This window comes from Coffea arabica, chromosome 4e, assembly GCF_036785885.1.
Source record: "Coffea arabica cultivar ET-39 chromosome 4e, Coffea Arabica ET-39 HiFi, whole genome shotgun sequence".
NCBI classification, from domain to species: Eukaryota; Viridiplantae; Streptophyta; class Magnoliopsida; order Gentianales; family Rubiaceae; genus Coffea; species Coffea arabica.
The window spans coordinates 44,662,367-44,682,036 of NC_092317.1; the positions used below are offsets into that span (position 1 = coordinate 44,662,367).

The 19,670-nt window shown below is 37.8% G+C and overlaps 1 protein-coding gene across 3 annotated transcripts; it reads left to right on the plus strand.

Moving 5' to 3' along the window:
• The first annotated feature begins 2,135 nt into the window (after window positions 1-2,135).
• Window positions 2,136-19,136, plus strand: LOC140006125 (formin-like protein 20). 3 transcript variants are annotated; one of them, XM_072047942.1, is made up of 18 exons: window positions 2,136-2,742; window positions 3,342-3,390; window positions 3,524-4,230; window positions 4,306-4,527; window positions 4,607-7,173; window positions 7,485-7,614; window positions 8,267-8,338; window positions 10,703-10,801; window positions 10,998-11,039; window positions 11,984-12,064; window positions 12,135-12,185; window positions 12,289-12,370; window positions 12,529-12,623; window positions 15,097-15,168; window positions 15,421-15,537; window positions 15,834-15,902; window positions 15,994-16,060; window positions 18,055-19,136. In XM_072047942.1, the coding sequence occupies exons 1-18, from the start codon at window positions 2,740-2,742 to the stop codon at window positions 18,204-18,206; spliced, it is 4,677 nt and encodes a 1,558-aa protein (XP_071904043.1). In that variant the 5' UTR covers window positions 2,136-2,739; the 3' UTR covers window positions 18,207-19,136. The 3 variants fall into 3 exon arrangements, with proteins under 3 accessions (XP_071904043.1, XP_071904042.1, XP_071904044.1); XM_072047943.1 differs by lacking the exon at window positions 3,342-3,390 and having other exon boundaries at window positions 2,529-2,742; window positions 4,607-6,563; window positions 6,666-7,173; XM_072047941.1 differs by lacking the exon at window positions 3,342-3,390 and having other exon boundaries at window positions 2,152-2,742.
• The last annotated feature ends 534 nt before the right edge of the window (window positions 19,137-19,670 follow it).

Consider the following 19,670-nt stretch of genomic DNA (forward strand, 5'->3'; position numbering starts at 1 on the left):
ATTGCAAATATGTCTTCTTAATCAAAATAGAATTTTCTAATAATATTTTGTAGAGTGACACTCTAAACTAAAAACCTCAATACTAACTTCCACCACCAAATGCATTCTTTTGAAAATTGCAATTGTTTTAGCTAGTCAAATCGACAAAATATTATTAACTTCTTTAGCCAAATAGTAATGATATGTCCAGTTCTATGCCTAACAATCATCTCAAATTCTAATTACATTATCTATCATTATGGGTAATAAAAAGGGATAAGAGTACAAAGTCATATAGAACCAGTTTAAGTAAAAGATTCTAAAATCTAATTTTGCACTTCTTTTATTTCCAAGCTATCATTTGCTAAAATTAAAACCATGAAAATAAACTACCTATTATGGATACAAGCTAGTCATTCAAAATGTTGAATGAAGAGATATAAAATATTATCTTCACATTCTAAATTGCTAGCCACAACAATTATTTTACCCGTCATCCACCTTATCCAGTTTATAAGCACTTTTCACAATTAATAAACTTTATATAAATTAAAATATAATTACCTATCCATAAATTAAGAGATTTTGGTTAATTTTTAATTTAATAGGCATCATTTTTTTCTTTCTGATCATCGTTTACCTTGGATTTTCATTTATTAGATTTTTTTCTCCTCTACTGTAGTACTATCACCCTATTATCAAATAACAATTTTAATAAATAAAAAATTAGAATTAGAATGAATCTGCATAATGGTGTTATTTATTTTATGAGGGAAAAGTAGTTACAATTCTTTCATTGTTAGCTTAAAAATTCTTCATGTAATCACCACCCGTCTTGTTGTCAGTCTTTTCCAAAAATAAAAAGATCAAACAGTATTTTCAGAATAAATAAAATATAAAAAACTAAAAAAAATGTTTCTTTAGATTTGGGAAAAAATATTCACAGCATCACATACCTATTTTGGGCAGAAAAGAAAGTCACATGAAGAAGAAATAGGTGAGAAAAGCAATAAGCAAAGGTTGCAGATCAAGACGCAAAAAATGAGAAAAAAACATCAAATAATATATACCAAAAAGAGACATTAAAAGTAGAAGATCATGAATCATAATTATTGGACTATGGAAGAAAGGAAATATCAAACCCATTCTTGATCTCCGATAATGAAATCATTCATTTAGTTAATTATGGACAAAAATGAAAGAAAATGCATCAACTAATCCAATAGAGAAAAAATATAATAAATGATTAATTAGGATGATAGGGAAAAAAACGGAGTACAAAGTGGAAACTAAATAACAAACTTGCAGTCTACATGAGGATTTGTTTAATTATCTTTAATCAAAAAGGAGAAAGGAAATAAAGTGAACAAAAGAAAAAACAAAGCAAAATGAAGAAAAGAAAAGGAATGGGCCACGTGTCAAAATGAGAGGAATCCACTTGGCAATAATTGGAGTTGCTATAGTAACTTCACTTTCTTCTTATATAATAGGTAGAGATATTCAATGTGTCCGGACTAAAGAATATTTCAAAATTTTTAAAAAAAATTGATATGATTAAATTTTTATACAGTGTTAGCACAGTAACTTTTTTAGTACTAATGGTTGCAGATGTATACCACATGTATGAAAAGATCGAATTTTAAATTTAAAATAAAATTATATATTATACATTCAATATCCCTCGTATACGCCAACAACAGAACATAAAAAAATATTCAAATTAATATAGTGATACTGTGACATGACATGTATACTACAAGATAAAAAAGACATAAAAAAACGTAAAATATGTAAAAAGAAATTTTTGTTTAAAAAAAAAGCTATTCAGACACATCTAAATCTCTGGGGATTCTTTGGCTTGCAAACATTAAAAAAAATTATTACAAACAAATTCACTCATCACTGTTTCTCTGTCTTCTCCTTGACTGAGTCACTTACTCCTCTCTCTCGCTCTCTCTCACGCCTGAATAGCTCTATGCCACGTGTACATTAAAGAAATCAAATCAAAAAGCAAAAATCCAAAATCCCCAAAAAGTGAATTCTTACAGCAGCCTCCCTCCGGATCCGGACCCAAACCCGGTTCAGCCACCATGACCCGTCTGAGTTTTCCCATTCATTTCCTTTCTTTCCTCCTTCTTCTTCTTCTTCGTCTTCAACCTTTTCTCCAATCTCAGTCTACTCTTCCTTCTCTTTCCCCACGTGCCATCACGCCCCATCCAAATCACCAAATTTACACTAATCACAATCCAAATTCGTTAATTAATCGCCCTAATTAGCCATTTTAATGCCCCTGTTTAATTACTTATTCTTCTACATTCTACAAAATCTTCTTCCTCCTCTGGAATTTTTTACCCTCCCCTCTCAAACCCTAAACCTAACCCTCCATTAATCTCGATCTCACTTCATTTACTCTTTCTCTCTCCCGGAATTAAGTTGCTCACTTCTTCCGATTGAATTGTGTGGAAAAGCAGCTGGAATTTGGATGATTGGAGGGTGAAGTTTTGTGAATTTTTTTGGTATTTTTGAAGTAGTTATTGAGGGGATTGCAATTGGGGGAGCTGGAGGATCTGTTTGGCGTGGATCATTGGAGGAATTGTGGAAGATTTTGGAGTAATTTATGTTCAGGGATATTGGGATAGGAAGAAGAGAGGGGGTTTTGGATTCGATTTGGGGGAAAACAGCGCCATTAGATGGCGCTGTTTAGACGTTTCTTCTATAGGAAGCCACCTGATCGGCTTCTTGAGATCTCTGAGCGGGTCTATGGTATAGTTTTCCTCGTACTATATCTTCTACATTTTTCGAAATATTTGGTCAATTTTGTAGCTCAATGTACTAGCAATATTGATTCTGATGACTTTTTTTTATGCTTAATAGTGGGATTTTTTTGAGTTTAAGTATGTACTTTTAGGGCTTGCTCATTTGAATTAGCTCATTTTTTGAGCCTTAAAGATCTGAATTTGTTCGTCTGAGCACTTCAAACTGTGTGGTTAAAAAATGAATATCCCATTTTTGTTGAACTATCGCCTGGTTTTGCTGGATTATGCAAATGTAATGGTTGGATTGTGGAGTACTATTCATCTTAATTTTAATTTAGCTGCATTTGGACTTGTCTTCTATTTTGGCTACTTTCTTTGTTGTCTTTGTGTTTTTCATAAGTAACCTTGCAGTATTCGATGTTTGCGACATATTTAGCAGAACTTTGAAAGTGCATTGTGGATAATGCTTCCGTATTAGTTTATATGTTGTGAGGTAGTTATGCTGTAAATTTGGACAAAGCTTAACTGCTCTTAACATTTCAAATTACATGGTGTTAAAGAAATGGGTTTCCATTTGGTCTTTTTAACTGGTGCTTTCTTGTACAGGGATATATTTGCAACCGCTTTTTGGTCCTTGATTTTGTCTTCTCAAACTGTAGGTTTGACTTGGAGTGCTTTGTACTTGAACTTCAGAATGTTTAGAGGAGTGCACGTAGTTTAAATGTGAACCTTGAAATTGGTTTACCTTTAGAATTGGGATTTTGAAATTGTCTTTACTTCATCTGCAGTGTTTGACTGCTGCTTCTCCACTGATGTTCTCAATGAAGATGAGTACAAAATCTACCTGGGTGGCATCGTAGCTCAGCTACAGGATCATTACCCTGATGCTTCTTTCATGGTCTTCAACTTCAGAGAGGGTATAAAGAGGAGCCAAATATCTGACATTCTGTCCCAGTACGACATGACAGTCATGGAGTATCCTCGGCAGTATGAGAGTTGTCCACTACTGCCGTTGGAGATGATCCACCATTTCTTGCGTTCTAGCGAGAGCTGGCTGTCATTGGAGGGCCAACAGAATGTGCTCTTGATGCACTGTGAAAGGGGAGGATGGCCTGTGCTTGCTTTTATGCTTGCTGGCCTTCTTTTGTACAGGAAACAGTATAATGGTGAGCAGAAGACTCTCGAGATGGTATACAAGCAAGCGCCTAGGGAACTTCTTCATCTTTTGTCTCCTCTGAATCCGCAGCCTTCCCAGCTTCGATATCTTCAATATATTTCTAGGAGAAATATTGGTTCAGATTGGCCACCATCAGATTCTCCTTTGGCATTGGATTGCATCATACTTAGAGTCCTTCCTCTGTTTGATGGTGGAAGGGGATGTCGCCCGCTAGTTCGTGTCTATGGTCAGGACCCTTCTTCAACAACTTCTACTAGGAGCTCTAAGCTTTTGTTTACTACTTTAAGGACGAAAAAACATTCCCGCTTCTACCGGCAGGTGAGGCTCCTCTTTGTAAAGGTAGTCTGATAGTGAATTAACTTGAATATGAATTGCTCGTACTTCCTGCTGCAGGAGGAGTGTGCCCTTGTGAAAATAGATATTCACCGGCGTGTTCAAGGAGATGTTGTGCTGGAGTGTGTCCATTTAGAGGATGATCTTGTAAGGGAAGAAATGATGTTGAGAGTCATGTTCCACACTGCATTTATACGGTCTAATGTTTTGATGTTGACACGTGATGAAGTGGATGTTTTGTGGGACGCAAAAGATCAATTCCCTAGGGATTTTAGAGCAGAGGTAGGGTTTTCTTTTACTTGTGTCATCTGTTCTTTCTCCAAAGCTTTATGAGTTGAAAGCATACTCATATGTGCATCAGGTGCTCTTTTCGGATGCTGATGCTGTTCCATCTATTGTCACCACTGAAGTGGGGAGTGAAGATGGAAATGAGACTGAAAGCGCGACACCAGAGGAGTTTTTTGAGGTAGAAGAGATCTTCAGCAATGCAGTTGATGGACAGGATGGAAAGAGCGACATCGATACCCATTCAGTTCAAGAATTTAGTCAGGATAGCGAAAATGATGAGGTAGTATGGAAGGAGGAATTGGATCATCACTCTTTTGAGGACTGTACATCAGATGAAGGGAGTCAGAGACAAGGTAGGAGGGGGGATTCTAATAGGAATTCTTTGAGTGACAATGTCTTGGAGAACAGAGAGGATTCAGTAGCTTCCTCTGGTGAGTTCGAACCCCAGAATGTTAAGCTCCAATTCTTAGATGGTGGTTCTGGTGGCAAGTCAGAAGAAGGCGAGAACAAGCCTGACCAAGAAGGCACTGTAGTACAGAAGAAGGCAGATGGACAAGGTTCACAACCTAAGTTGGCCTTGCCCAATGACAATGGTAAACAAAAATCTGAAAAGGCACTTACTTCCACGTCAAAGAAACAGCCAATATCCGGCACAAAACTGGGAAACGAGACTATGGGTACCAAATCAAAATCGAAGCAGCAAAGCTCAGGCCCTCAATTAAGACAGGCAAAACCTAATGCAGTTTCTAGATGGATCCCTCCTAACAAAGGGTCATACTTTGATTCAATGCATGTATCATACCCTCCATCAAGACAGAACAGTGCTCCAGCTGCATTAGCCCAATCAAAGGAGTCTCAAGCGGCAGGAAAAGCTAAAGCTCCTTCGAGCGCTAAATCCTCAAGTAGTAGCAGTTCTGAAGCACGTTTTTTGCCAGAGAAACACTTTTCTTGTCCATCGTTGATAGAAAGCTCATCAGCCAGGCGGCCACCTACTCCCACAATCTCTTCTCCATCACATACTGAAAGTCAAGCTCCAGAGTTGAATCAACATCAGCCTTCCCCATCCCATCCTCCTCCTCCTCCTCCTCCACCACCACCACCACCACCACCGCCACCCCCCTCTTGTAATTCCTTGCTGTATAATTCATCTTCTAAGCCATTTTCTCCTGTTGCATCAAGTCTACAGGACTTTGGCACTAACTTGTCTTCTCTTGTAAATTCATTTAATAATGAAAATGCCCCTTCTGCATCACCATCACCACCACCTCCTCCACCTTCACCCCCACCCCCACCCGTACCATTCACTCAAGATGCATTTTTTGCTTCTGATGCACCTAAATTTCAATCTCCACCCCCACCGCCACCTCCACCCCCACCCCCACCATCATCCTCGTTATTTACAGTTAGTGCAGTTTCTGCTTCTAAAATTTCTTCACCTCCACCTCCGCCTCCACCACCACCCCCACCCTCGGTATCTGCAGCTTGTACTTCTAATATCCCTGTACCTCCGCCGCCACCTCCAGCTCCAGCTCAGTCTCTACTATCCATTCGGATTGCAGCATTTGCTTCTGGTCAATCACCTTCGCCACGACCATATAATTCTGGGGTCGCTGTTACTTCTCCCCCTCCACCTCCTCCTCCACCTCCTCCACCAGTGAGCTCAGGGACAACTGCACCAAGATCTTCTCTGCCACCACCTCCGCCTCCGCCTCCCTTTTCGTCTAGTATACATTATGCTAGTAAAATCCTGCCGCCTCCACCTCCACCGCCTCCTTGGTCCGCTAGTGCTTCTACACCATTTGCTGGGATCGTGTCAAGTTTGCCACCCCCTCCACTTCCAAATGCGTCTACTGCCATAACATCGATTCCTGTTTCTGTGCCCATTCCTCCTCCCCCTCCACCTTTACCTGCTACACATAACACACATCCTCCACCACCACCTCCAGTTAATGGACCTCCTACTATATTTTCAAGAGCTCCTCTGCCTCCGCCTCCTCCTCCCCCTCCTCCACATGGCACACCACCACCACCTCCACCACCTCCATTTCTCTCAAATTGTGCTCCTCCTCCTCCTCCACCACCTCCATTTCTCTCAAATCGTCCTCCTCCTCCTCCTCCACCTCCTCCACCACCTCCATTTCTCTCAAATCGTGCTCCTCCTCCTCCTCCACCACCTCCTTTGAGTGGTGCTTCTCCACCACCACCACCTCATCCAGGTAGTGCTCCATCTCCTCCACCACCACCAGGGCGTGGAGCCCCGGTTCCTCCGCCACCCCCAATGCACGCAGCCCCAGTTCCTCCGCCACTGCCTCTTTCTGCTGGCCCATGTCCACCTCCTGGAGCACCTCCTCCGCCACCACCTCCAGGAGGTCGTGCACCTGGACCTCCTCCACCACCAGGGCCTCCTAGACCTCCAGGTGGTGCACCTCCCCCACCCCCTCCATTAGGTGCTAGAGGACCTGGACCTCCAAGTGCTGCACCTCCCCCACCTTTAGGAAGAGGGCGTGGACTTCCACGTCCTTCTGGTATGTCAGCTGCACCCAGAAGATCTACATTAAAACCACTGCATTGGAGCAAGGTAACCAGGGCATTACAAGGAAGCTTATGGGAAGAATTACAGAGACATGGAGAGCCTCAAATGTATTGCACTTTCCTCAGAGTCAGTTTAGTTAATCAAAATGCCTCTTCTTTATATTTGTCAAGTAACAAACTCTCCCCTTCCCCCCAAACCCCAACAACCAAAAAAAAAAAAAAAATTTACTATATGTCTGCTGAGAACATTTGAAGTCTTTGGTCATTTGTTGTCTTGTCACTTAAGAATCGGAGCATCAACATGCCTATAGATGAATATAATTTTGCTTGCATATTTGATAGTACTTTTCTGTTTGTGTACTTCTGAACATGCTTTCCTTATTCTCATGGATCATTGATTTTTTTCTTTTACCTTTCAGTGCACCAGAATTTGATGTCTCGGAGATAGAGACTCTCTTCTCTGCCACAGTTCCAAAGTCAGATACCAGGGGGGGGAAATCTGGAGACCGGCGGAAATCTGTTGGATCTAAACCTGACAAGGTTCATCTGGTAATGAAATTGAATTTACTTATAGTAACAATCAAACAATTTTGTTGTCTCTTAGTCAAAGTGAGACATACATCCCTTGTCAAGGATTTTGCTCTCACTTACTTATGTACCAACGCTCTCTACGGCACAAAACTACAGAAGTTATCTTCTGGACATTTCTCTAAATTGGCAGGCTAGTGTTATGAGGAGGTTAACTTTTCCAATCATCATCTCCAACTGTACGTGTAACTCAAAACAATCATTTTAGCATAGGCTAAGCTCCCCACCCCACAAAAAAAAAAGAGGAGGAAGAAGAAGCACTGGAAAGAGTTAGGATATGAATATAATTCAGGGAGTTCAATTTGATATATTTGGGCATTCAGAAGTAAACGCAGAGAGCCTGTAGAGAATGCTTGTCTCTTTTAGTATCATTCCCACCTTGGGTGAAAGGGGGATACTATGGTGGAATTAATTGAGGGGAGGAAGGGGGGGGGAGATTCATTTAGTTTCTTGTTTCATCAGCCTGAGTGATATTTTTGGTCAGAATCAGATCACTCAGTATGTTTTTATATCTGGTTAAGTCAAAGTTTGCCTTTGCCTTGTAAACCGCATGCTTTTAAAATATTTGTAAGTTAGATATGTCAAGTTGCTGATGACCTTTAATCTTCTGCAGGTTGACTTGAGAAGGGCCAACAACACCGAAATAATGCTAACAAAGGTGAAAATGCCACTTCCTGACATGATGGTGAGTTGGACAACGCTCAACTACAAGTACCCCACCTCTTTCCCACTTCCTGCCTCCCCTCTTCCCCCACCCCACTCCAGACTCCCCGCCCCGCCCCACCCCGCCCTGCCCCTAAATCCCCCCAAAAAAAAAGGACCGCTTATGGTGAGTTGAACGTGGTATTCATGTTAGTAGCTGGTCATCTGGGTCACAATGACCTTTGTTGTCTCCAATGGGTTGTACCAAGTTTTATTTCTTGGGATTCTAGTATTCCCAGGATATTTGCCGATGAGGGTGTCCTCAACCATGTTATATGTTGAACCTATGATTCATGTTGGTAGCTGGTCATCTGGGTCACAATGACCTTTGTTGTCTCCAGTGGTTGTACCAAGTTTTATTTCTTGGAATTCTAGTATTCCTAGGATATTTGCTGATGAGGGTGACCCCAACTATGTTATGTGTGGCATCTTTCGGCCTTATGCGAAAGTTGATGGCTCTGTTCTTAAAATGTTTTTCAAATTGAATTCTGATAAAATGGTGGACTGAAATACATTTAAAACAACAATTGATAGACCCTATTGGCTCTGGTTCTTCCCAATGTGATCTGCCTCTCAATCCAGAACCTTAGTTTAGAAGACATAAGGCTTATTTTCCAAGTTTATCTTTCATTTTTCTTTCTCCTTGTCACTCAAATAAATCCTACACATAGCTTTTAGGATAACTTGAGGTTGGCTATGATAAATTTCTTTCCCAACCCTGATGTTTTCGTAATTTTCATGTCCTGAAGCCCTCAAAGAATGAAGAATGGGCCACAGCCACAGGGCGCTGCATGCATTGTGGAGATCCATTATGTGTTCTCGCAAATGCAATGTCAATCTTGGTTGTCGCTTTTACAAGATGCTAACGTGTTTGCTCTTCAAGACTTAGTTTGATCTCTACCACTGAAAATACCTATTTCTTTTTGTGTTTGGAAAATCTTCTCATAGCAGCCATGAAAAGAAAATACCTTGCTTTCCACTTTTGTACAACGTGGTAGGAGCTCTAAATTTGTTTGGTGCATAGTTGATTCTTTGTGCATTGATCATGAAAGAAATAATTACTAGAAGTTGTCAGTATCTGAGATGCTGATAGAACAAACTATTTTAGCCTCTTTCTTGTAAAGCAATGCAGAAGAAACCATTGAAGCATCCTCTTTGTACCATCATGATGAAAGCTAGTTTCCTTGATGTTCCCCTTCAGTAGTCATATTATAAGATGTTTTATCCTTCAATAGCCAACTGCGCTAACTTCCCTCTTATGTGATTTTATCCATGTTAACAGGATTCATAGCTTTGAAAATCTGTGTTAACTGACTCTCAAGACAGATACAGATCTTCATTTAAGCTGCCACAATTCCCCCAGTTGATCTTCTTAATTATTGCACCGTTAACTTTTCATGTACTTGTAATTATAGAAAAAAATTATAGAAAAAGTGAATTTTTTTGACCTAGTCATTGAGCAGTGCTTGAAATGCTTTTTGCATTATCTTGGGTTTCTAACATAATTCGAGATCATCTTCTGTTTCTTTATTTGGAGACTCTCTGGTAAAGTTGCTCTCATTGATGTAGATGATGATGCTTAGATTATCCATATGCTAGTGGCATTTAATTTTTCAAGAATTCAATTAAATATATGAATATATGTCTGCTCCTTTTTAATTTTTTATTCTTGAAATTTGCTAGTTTCCTCCTCTGATTGCATGAACTTTATTGAAACATATACCTCTTGGACCCTTGGACCACAAATGAGGCACTACTGGGAGCTCAGATTACTTATTGGTTAATACTGGAATATGTTTCTTGAATCATATCATTGTATGAGATATATTACCTTACATAGTGGAGATAAAAGAGGATAGGACAAACTGTACATGAGGCTTCAGGGTATCTCCAAGGTTTGGGGAGGCCTAGTTTTATTCATTCTTGTTGTTCTACAAGTGAATATCTTGCCTGCGTATTTATGTGCTTGAACTGTCCAGGAGGATTTTGTCAGTGAAAAAGTCAAGAAAGAAAAAGATTTTGCTGTAATAAAATAATTTTTACATTTAGTGATGAATGATGACCCTCATGTTTATTCAATTGAATGAAGTTTAAATATGGGAATAAGCACTGTTTAGTGTAGAGGGAGGACGTTTTGCTCTTAATCATTGGGGCATATCCACATGTGGCACATACTTAAACTCAATTTGCTTTTAAAAGGACTTGGCTGTTGAATTTGCCATAATCTCATGGTGAATGTTGACACTGATCAACTTTGACTTGAGAAAATTTAGCTTATATAATTTGGTGCTGGAATTTTTATCTTTGTCCTTATAATTCTAACCTTGTTAGTGCTTAAATTTCTCAGGCTGCTGCACTAGCAATGGATGAGGCTATCTTAGATGCCGACCAAGTAGAAAACCTTATCAAATTTTGTCCGACAAAAGAGGAGATGGAAATGCTCAAGGTGAATTTGGATTATTTTTTCCGGTTAGAGATTCTATGTCTCATAAAGCCTTTGTTTTTCTTCCCTGCACATTGAGTTTCTTAAAAGGATTATTCTTGTGATGATTACAAATTCTTGATTTTTGTTGTCTTTTCCTGTCTTCTAACTTGATATGGAATTTTATCTGTTTATTGAGTTTTGCCATTTTCTTGCCTAGAATTACAATGGCGACAAGGAAAACCTGGGGAAATGTGAGCAGGTATACAAAATCTGATCCTATTGGTTATTTTTCCTCTTTTCTTCACTGGCTGTGTTTGTGGGATATGATTTCACTCGTATTTATGTCTATCGGTATTTTGCTGCATTATCTGAACTCGTTACGAGTCTCTTTGATGTTGCTGGATGTATCAGTGTCCTTGGTTCATTTGCTTGAATGCTTAACCGTTATTCACTATCAGCTGTATGCTTATAAAATGAATGGCATAAATAGGTTAAATCTGGTTATAGTTGTACCTGCATGGATGTATGTAGCGCTGAATTAGGGGTTTCGGCACAAATTAAGAGAATAATAAAATTATGTCATGCAATGACCGATACTTGAAAGACTGTCTTTTCCTGATTAACTGCTTTATTCCTGTGGAATAATGGTTGTATTGTTGCTCCTCTATGCCCATGCCTGATTTTTCAGGTGGAGGTATCAGTGAACGATGATTGTCTATCCAATGTGAAATATGTCCAAATCGAGTATATCTAATTGTTGAGTTTTAGCTAATATCTAAGTACCTCTTTTCGTATTTGGTAAAATGTTATGCAATAATCTATTACCAAATTTTGAGGAATTGTATTTTTTTATCATCACAATTTGTTACCATTCTCACCATGGAGTCATTGGTCAACCCCCAGAAAGGATTAGGCAGAGTTTTGCTTGTGATGGTTTATTTCATTGATGAAACCTTACCTGTAATGTCATTTGCTAGTATAGCATGTGTCAACGGTACTCTCGTATTTGTATCAATTGTTAACCACTCAATGTTGGCCAGTAATTGGATCATACATATTTCTTTTATCTGATTGTCAAAGCCCTAGTAGAATCATGACCAAGTGTTGTTTATTGTTCTTATGAATTTTATTTTCATTTTCTGTCGCTTTTTTGCCCCTATTTCCTAATACTATTCTTGGCTTTACTTATCTTTTGTTTGTCAGTTCTTTCTTGAGCTTATGAAAGTTCCACGCGTGGAGTCTAAGTTAAGGGTGTTTTTATTCAAAATTCAGTTTAACTCTCAGGTATATTTTGCATCCATCAGTTTAAGTTCACTTTGTTGACCAAGTTTTCTGAAGTTAACCTTTATCTCAGGTTACGGATTTCAAAAAAAGTTTGAACACTGTGAACTCTGCATGCGAAGAGGTATCTTAGCTATCCGATGAGCATGTTCTTTTTTTTTTCCCCCTTAAATTTTTCTGTTTGAGTTATATTTTTAAATGACCTTATCTTGCTGCTGTTTTATTAGGTTCGAAATTCCTTCAAATTGAAGGAAATTATGAAGAAGATTTTATATCTTGGAAACACATTAAATCAAGGAACTGCCAGGGGTAAGGACAAGTATAGTAACCTGTAATGCTCAAAAAACCAAGTTTTGGAGCACAGATATAAAAAGGAAATGATGCTTATTTGCACTTTATTTGATACATTTGAATCACCTTCAGATTCTGAATTCATGTCCATGTCAAACAATTTTCGTGTGTAATAGGCTCTGCTGTTGGATTCAAGTTGGATAGTCTTTTGAAACTCACAGACACTCGTGCTTCCAATAGTAAGATGACACTCATGCACTATCTTTGCAAGGTACATGCTACTTTTTCATTCTGGTGATACTGTTTCAATGGCCATGAGCATGCTAAATGTTTAATCCCAGTACCTAAAAGATGTTTAAGGCAGCACAAAGGTTCAATCTTCTAAAAACAAATTATGTTTAGTTGTTAAAAATGTTTTTAAGTTAGCCTAATTACATTGTGCTGACTTCTGAATGTGGTCTTAGTTGTGGTCCTGTCACCTATTGTATACATTATTTTTTTGACAAATCTAAGGACTGTAAGGAACAATCTAATGATTGCTGGTGTCAGTTCCTCCTGACTTGACTATTTTAGAAGTATTACTTAAAGAATATGAGGTGTGTGTTTGTCTAAGCTTGGAGAATTCTTGAGAGCATCATTGGTCAGGATTGGTAGAAATGTTTCTTTTCCTTGTGATAGATGCAAAACTGCTCCAATGTCCTTCAGAGGGAAGATTGGTCTACAGAATAAAATTGATGGGGAAATTGCTCTATGCTTAAGTAGATTGCATTTCATTTAATTGCAATCTGTGCCTGTGTTGGAGATAACTGTCGACTTGTAAATTATGCATAATCTACTCCATGTTTGTTCTCCGTACTTGTTACATATCACTGTAGTGTTCATGTTCCATGTTGCAATTTTATCTCTTGCTTGTAGATGCATTTTTTGGGAATTAAAAAATACTTGGCTGTAATAGGTAACTTGTTGGAAATGATTTGATTTTACCAGCATTTTTGGATAGAGATAACAGCAAATGTGACCTTCGCTGAGTGCAACTTGCAACTGGTGATCATCCAGTCTTTATAATGATGATTACCAACATCACGTTTGCAGTTAAGCTGATGGTAGGGTGAGGTTAAATGCCTTTATGACAAAAATTGACCTAGATAGTTGAGTACTTGGCATAGATAGTAGGGTATATGCTCATAGAATTTTGTACATTGTACATTCCTTTATCCATGGGAGATTGATTAGTGACCTTGTTTGGGTTTCAGTAATTAGTTATAGTGTATTGAACTTCTGCTTCTGGCAGAGAAAGTTACTTGGAAATCGTCAAAGTTGGTCCATCAGTTCTGACTGCAGATAAAAAGTCTTGTTGACTGGATCAGTGGATTTTGTTTGTTATTTACATCCTTGGACTCATGGTACCTTGGCTGTCTGGTTTTTAAATTTTTTTGCCAACTTTGTCATCCTAAAGCTGACTTGTAACCCGGCCTATGGGTTGTATTGGTATCATATACTTATCAGCTTTTCCTTCGTGCTTCATGCTTGTATCTCTTAGTAGTTTGTGTTTGTCCTTTAATTGCTCCTTTTGGCCCATTCCTTTGGCCATGATTACTACTGTTGTCTGCACCAAAGTTATAATTTGAAAATTCAATGAAATATGTAACTACCTTTAAAAGTTTGAGTGTTAAGAATTCTAGGCAATACCCGTCATTAATTTGAAGGGCAATTATGTAAAGAACATGTTCCCAACTAACGGGTCTTGTCAAATTTGACTTTTGTGAAACTGGGGACTGTTGACCATGACTGATAAAGTGGAAGAAGTATCTCTGGGATCATTCCAGTACATTGCAAAAATATGCCATGTTCTTTTCTGTATTTTTTTTTAAAATTTTTGAAGGTGTAAATTATGTGTTTGTTGGTTATATCTTCCATCTTTGGTTCGAGCCACTGCAAATTCTTGTTATTGTAGCTTTTAAAAGGCCAGATTTTCAATTTGTCACCTGCACTATCTTTGGTGATCCAGTTAATTTTGCAGCTTTTGAGCACTTGTTTATCTTATGTATGTAGATATAGAACAAAAGATCCCTGCTTAAGAACGTTTATGATTCTCTTTATGAGGATGAGGACTCATGTTAGGAAAAGGGTGTTTTGTTACTTATCACATGTTGCTGGAAAAGTCAGTCTGGCTCCCAGAAGAACTGGTATTGAATGGTTGAATTCTGATAGCACATTCAGGAATTTGTATGCATTTTGTGATTAACTTTATTTCTTAATGTTTATTGAATAATGTTGCATTTGACACAACTTTGTACCCATGCTCTCATGACTTGTTTGTCGTGTTTTCTCTCATACTATGCATAAAGGCTCTAATATCATGTTTATTGGATGAATGTTTACCACTTATCTTCTCTTGATAACAATCTGCATGTTTTGTTACTTATCACATGTTGCTGGAAAAGTCAGCCTGGGTCTCAGAACTGGTCTTGAATGGTTGTTGAATTCTGATAGCACATTTAGGAATTTGTATGCATTTGATGATTAACTTTATTTTCTTAAAGGTTTATTAATTAATGTTGTGTCTGATACAACTTTGTACCCATGCGCTCATGACTTATTTGCTGTGTTTTCTCTCATGCTATGCATAAAGGCTCTAATATCATGTGTGTTGGATGAATGTTTACCACTTATCTTCTCTTGATAACAATCTGCAAGTTTTGGTGTTGTGCTGTTTCAATAATGCCTATCTCTTTTTCTCCCAGGTTCTTGCGTCTAAGTCACCCTCTCTTTTAGATTTCCATGAAGATCTTGTTAGCCTGGAAGTTGCATCAAAGGTTAATGCAATTGCTTCTTTGCCTGTTTTCTGGTTGTAATTCATTCCAGGTTTCCAAGTTACGAATTTCCCTGTAATAGCATTTGACTTGAAGCTTCTTGCTGATATAGTAGTTTGCATTGAAATATTGAAAGAATGACTATAAGTTACACTCTGTATAATAAGAAGTTATGTTCGTAAAAGTTTAGCGAGACAGTATTTTCAAAAGTAGAGTGTTTTAGTTGGAAAACTAATGTGCTTGAGCTTCCTGCAGATTCAATTGAAATCTTTAGCAGAAGAAATGCAAGCCATTATTAAGGGATTAGAAAAGGTGAAGCAGGAATTGAGTGCATCCGAGAATGATGGCCCTGTATCTGAAGTTTTCCATAAGGTATCCTTGGCATCTGTTAAAAGTTTCTGCAGATATTAAAACTTTGAGAGTTGCTTATTTAGCAGTAGCTGGACCTATTTAAAAATTCATTTCCACTATTAAAATCGAATGATACTGTGGAGTAATATTGAACCATCATGTGAGGTAGGAATTGTGTTTCTCACCTGGCTACCGTCATCTAATCCAGTTTTTTTAAGCTGCTTGTTCTTGTGGCTTTTCCTATTATATACGACTAACTGATTATACCATATATCTGCTTGACAATTTTTTTCCGCTCCACATCTTCGTCTACAAAGACACTGAAGGAATTTGTTGGCGTTGCTGAGGTAGAAGTGGGCTCTGTGTCGACTTTATATTCAGTTGCGGTAAATATCTCTATTCTGATGTATTTCCTCACTCTATGTTATGTTGTCAGTTGTTTTTCTCTAGTGATTTATCTCATCTTTTGGTAACCAGGGAAGAAATGCAGATGCATTGGCGCTTTATTTTGGGGAGGATCCTGCCCGCTGTCCCTTTGAGCAAGGTTATATAACTATGATTTATCAAATTCTTTTCCTTATCTCCTTATCATCAATTGGTATGCTAAGTAATACATGCATTTACATTCGTTATACTGGAATCATATAAATAGTGGAGAGTTTCATAAAAATGACTTCCTACAGGTTCACAAGTTTGTTCCTTTAAATATGGAATTCTGAACTTGTATTATTAGGGCCAAACTGAATAATCACATTCTACAACCATGCTGAACAGTGCTCATAATCCAAGGGTGAATCGTGAAGACCAGCCCTGAGAATTTAGTAGTCTTTGTATCTGTAATTTAATGAGATTATCTGTTGATATTATGCAAAACCACCTTGCGTTAGTGTATGTGAAGAATATTATAAGGATGTTAAATGTTTGGAATCAAGAAATGGTAAGTGGGACAACTGATTTCATCTGGTTTTATTGCTTTTTCCAAACTCTTGATGTGCGCCAGCGGTTGAAAGACATGATGATTTGTAAATTCTCCTCATATGTGTACAGGTTAACTAAAAAAGATCTTCTGAATGAAGCTTTTTGTTGTTTAGTTGGTAGTCGCATTTAATGACATTAAGTTACAGCAGTACCAGCTGTATCCAGGAGTATATGAGAGAGAGCATATATGGCAGAAGGTTTTTCTTTAATTATTTTCTCTGCGAATAATTTATAACAGAGGATTGTAGATTATTAATATGATCTTTTAGAGGGTGTTATATAAAATTGCCTCATGGCAGCTCGTTCACCTTAATTGTTACTCGAGCAGACAAAGATGCCAAATCATTCTTAACACCTTTTTGTAGATAGCCCTTTACCAAATGTATCAGCAAGTTGTTTCCTAGTGAGTTAAAATGTCAAGTATAACTCCCTAGATACAAATTTTCACAGCCTAAATGTTTTTATAACTCGGGTTGTTTAGGAACTAATCTTTTACACATTGAATTAATCCTGTCGTGTTGCATCATGTAGCATTATAGTAATAAATGTAATAGAAACTTCTGGTTGTTCAGCTTCACTGCTAGTTGCTTGAGCAGAATCCCTATCAATATCACCAACACCTTGATGAATGGCCAAATACTTTGCACATGCACTAGAATGTTAATATGCTTGTCCTGTAGGCATATTGGTTACTAGTTTTAGACTTTTCAAGGATTGTTGGCATTGTCTGAGTAGTTAATTTGCTGCATGAAACAATGAGTAATTTTGCCTGCCGTAAGTATATTTTGTTGGGGGTGAATGACCCTCCCCCGGGGGGGGGGGGTGTTTCATCAGGTTTCAATGTGGAGCTGAATTATGTCATAGAACTTATGTGATGCATGCTGGTCAGTTGAAGTGGTGGATTGATTCTGATGCAGAAGTAGACTCGTGATCCTTTTTCATGAGGTTGGTGTTGACTGCTATAGGGGGTGGTCATGCTTGTAAGAAGAACAAGGCATTAGAATATAGGGTAATAATTGTGTCATTGTTGGAACGAAAAAGTAATGACTTTAAAAAGGAAATATTTTATGTCAGCAAATTGGTGTTGCTTTTGTATTTTGTGCAAATTTTTTAAATCATGATTTGTTGCTGCCATAGGTATTTGGTTTTCTTGTTTCCCTCAATTTAGTGGGTCTTCTGACATGCATGGATATTAAGAATTCAAAATGCCTTGTTTTTACTATTATACAGATGTTTGTTCACTTATTTCTTATTTCTTGTTAACAAACTACATCTCATTGTGGACATTTATGATACGCCTGTAAACCAAACTTTTTAAGATGGATGCATTTTATCTTTGAAGAACCAACCCTTTCTCAGGTTACATAAGGTGCTTCCAGTGTTTATTTTCTTCCTCTGTTTATTGGCCAAAACAAAATGATGTATTGATTACTCAAATACAATATTTTTGAAGTTTTGATCACCTGTCTTCAACTGTATCTTTCTGTATTTATTGCTTGTGAACTTCTACTGATGTGTATGTATTACTACCTTATTCTTAATGCATGTTTGTATCTGCAGTTACTGCGACACTTCTGAACTTTGTGAGGTTGTTCAGAAAAGCACACGAGGAGAACTGCAAACAAGCTGAACTAGAAAAGAAGAAAGCTGAGAAGGAGGTTGAAATGGAGAAGGCAAAGGGAATCAATCTGACAAAGAAGGATGTGAAATAGTTTGGAATCGCTTGTTTGTTCTGGCTACAAGAATTGATGGTTCTTCTATGTGGTCTGCCTCAGCATGGTTGAGATTGTTGGACGATGACATTCTTTTGGGGTGAGACCAGAATCTTCCAGCACAAAAATGTATTGGCTTTACAAAACTCAAGAATCAAGGCGAATTTGCTAATTGGTGCGGTTGAAGATTTGGCTGTCATGTCAGTGGCTCAGCCGAAAATGAGCGAGATGGGGCACCATCCCACTGCTCGGGATCGCGGGCAAATGATAGGATGACTCCTGTTGACTGCTTGGTTTTGCAAGCTTTTGACGGTTATTGGCATTTGTTGAGCTTCCAAAGCTGTACATGGACCGAGTGGAAGAAAGAATTTATGATGTCTGTCTGATAATGGGAGAACATGTTGAATTCATTTGAGTCTGTTGAAGGGGAGTCGGCTCAATTTCAGTATTGACGGTTGTTTTGGCATTTTTAGCAAATCGTGATGGTGACGTGGGCATTTTAAAAGTTGAAGACTAGGATGTACCATGAAACTTGTATAAAGCTCTAAACTAACCATGTATGTAGATTTTAGTTGATTCTTTAATTTGTAACATAGAAATGGGTTCCCTGTTTAGGTCTCAGGTTTTGATGGGAACCTATTAACAATTTGTTGTACAGATGTATTCAGAATTAGCTGAGAAAATAGATGTTAGGCTCTTTTTAGGGGATAGGGATGTAATGAGATATAGGCTGCAGGTTTAGGAAATAGTTTATTCCTTTAGATTTGATTCATTTTTGGAAGTCACTCACATATTCATTTACCAAAGGAAGACTTTGGTTTCCCAAAAGAAGGGTGTGAGGTGGAAACTCCTAAATTTTTTTTTTGAATACCTGTTGTATCAGATTGTACATTTAACGATTTTGAGATATTCATTCATGTTAATTGGTTAGCTTGCCCTCTACAGTTTGAATATTGGAAAAGATGGTTAAAATATAGGCATCTATTATTATACCATGTGACCATTTTTCTCACGAGAAAACTGCAGTTTTGGTACCAAATATCTCAGCGGTAGTTTCAGTTCCTAAAACTTGGATGAAAGTAAATCTAGTATCAAATGTTTAAATCTCTAAACACATTTAGTTTTTTTTTTTTTTTAATTGTCAAAACGTTTTAGTATTATATCTTTGAACTTGATAATACAAGTCTTAACTACAAGGAACAATTGTCCTATAATCTTTTTGTGTGAGGTCTTTGATCCACATTGGGAAACTAGTATCCAATTTGACATCATTAACTAGCCTAATTGCAAATTTAGCTAGCCAACGAAAAATATCATTTCTTGACCTATGAAAGAAAGAGAAATTGCATTGATCAAACAGCTCTCTCAACTTCAGGATGTCTTCTAGTATTGTCTCAATATTGCTATCCTTATTGTTACCTGATATGATTTTCTCTATTAGCCTTTTACTGTTCGATTGGATTT

Bases quoted from the DNA above. Each gene is read 5' to 3' on its own strand.
- LOC140006125 (XM_072047941.1), top strand. From the start codon at position 2,670: ATGGCGCTGTTTAGACGTTTCTTCTATAGGAAGCCACCTGATCGGCTT. The intron at 4,528-4,606 runs GTAGGGTTTTCT...TATGTGCATCAG, and splicing joins CTAGGGATTTTAGAGCAGAG to GTGCTCTTTTCGGATGCTGA. The intron at 8,339-10,702 runs GTGAGTTGGACA...TAAATTTCTCAG, and splicing joins TGCCACTTCCTGACATGATG to GCTGCTGCACTAGCAATGGA.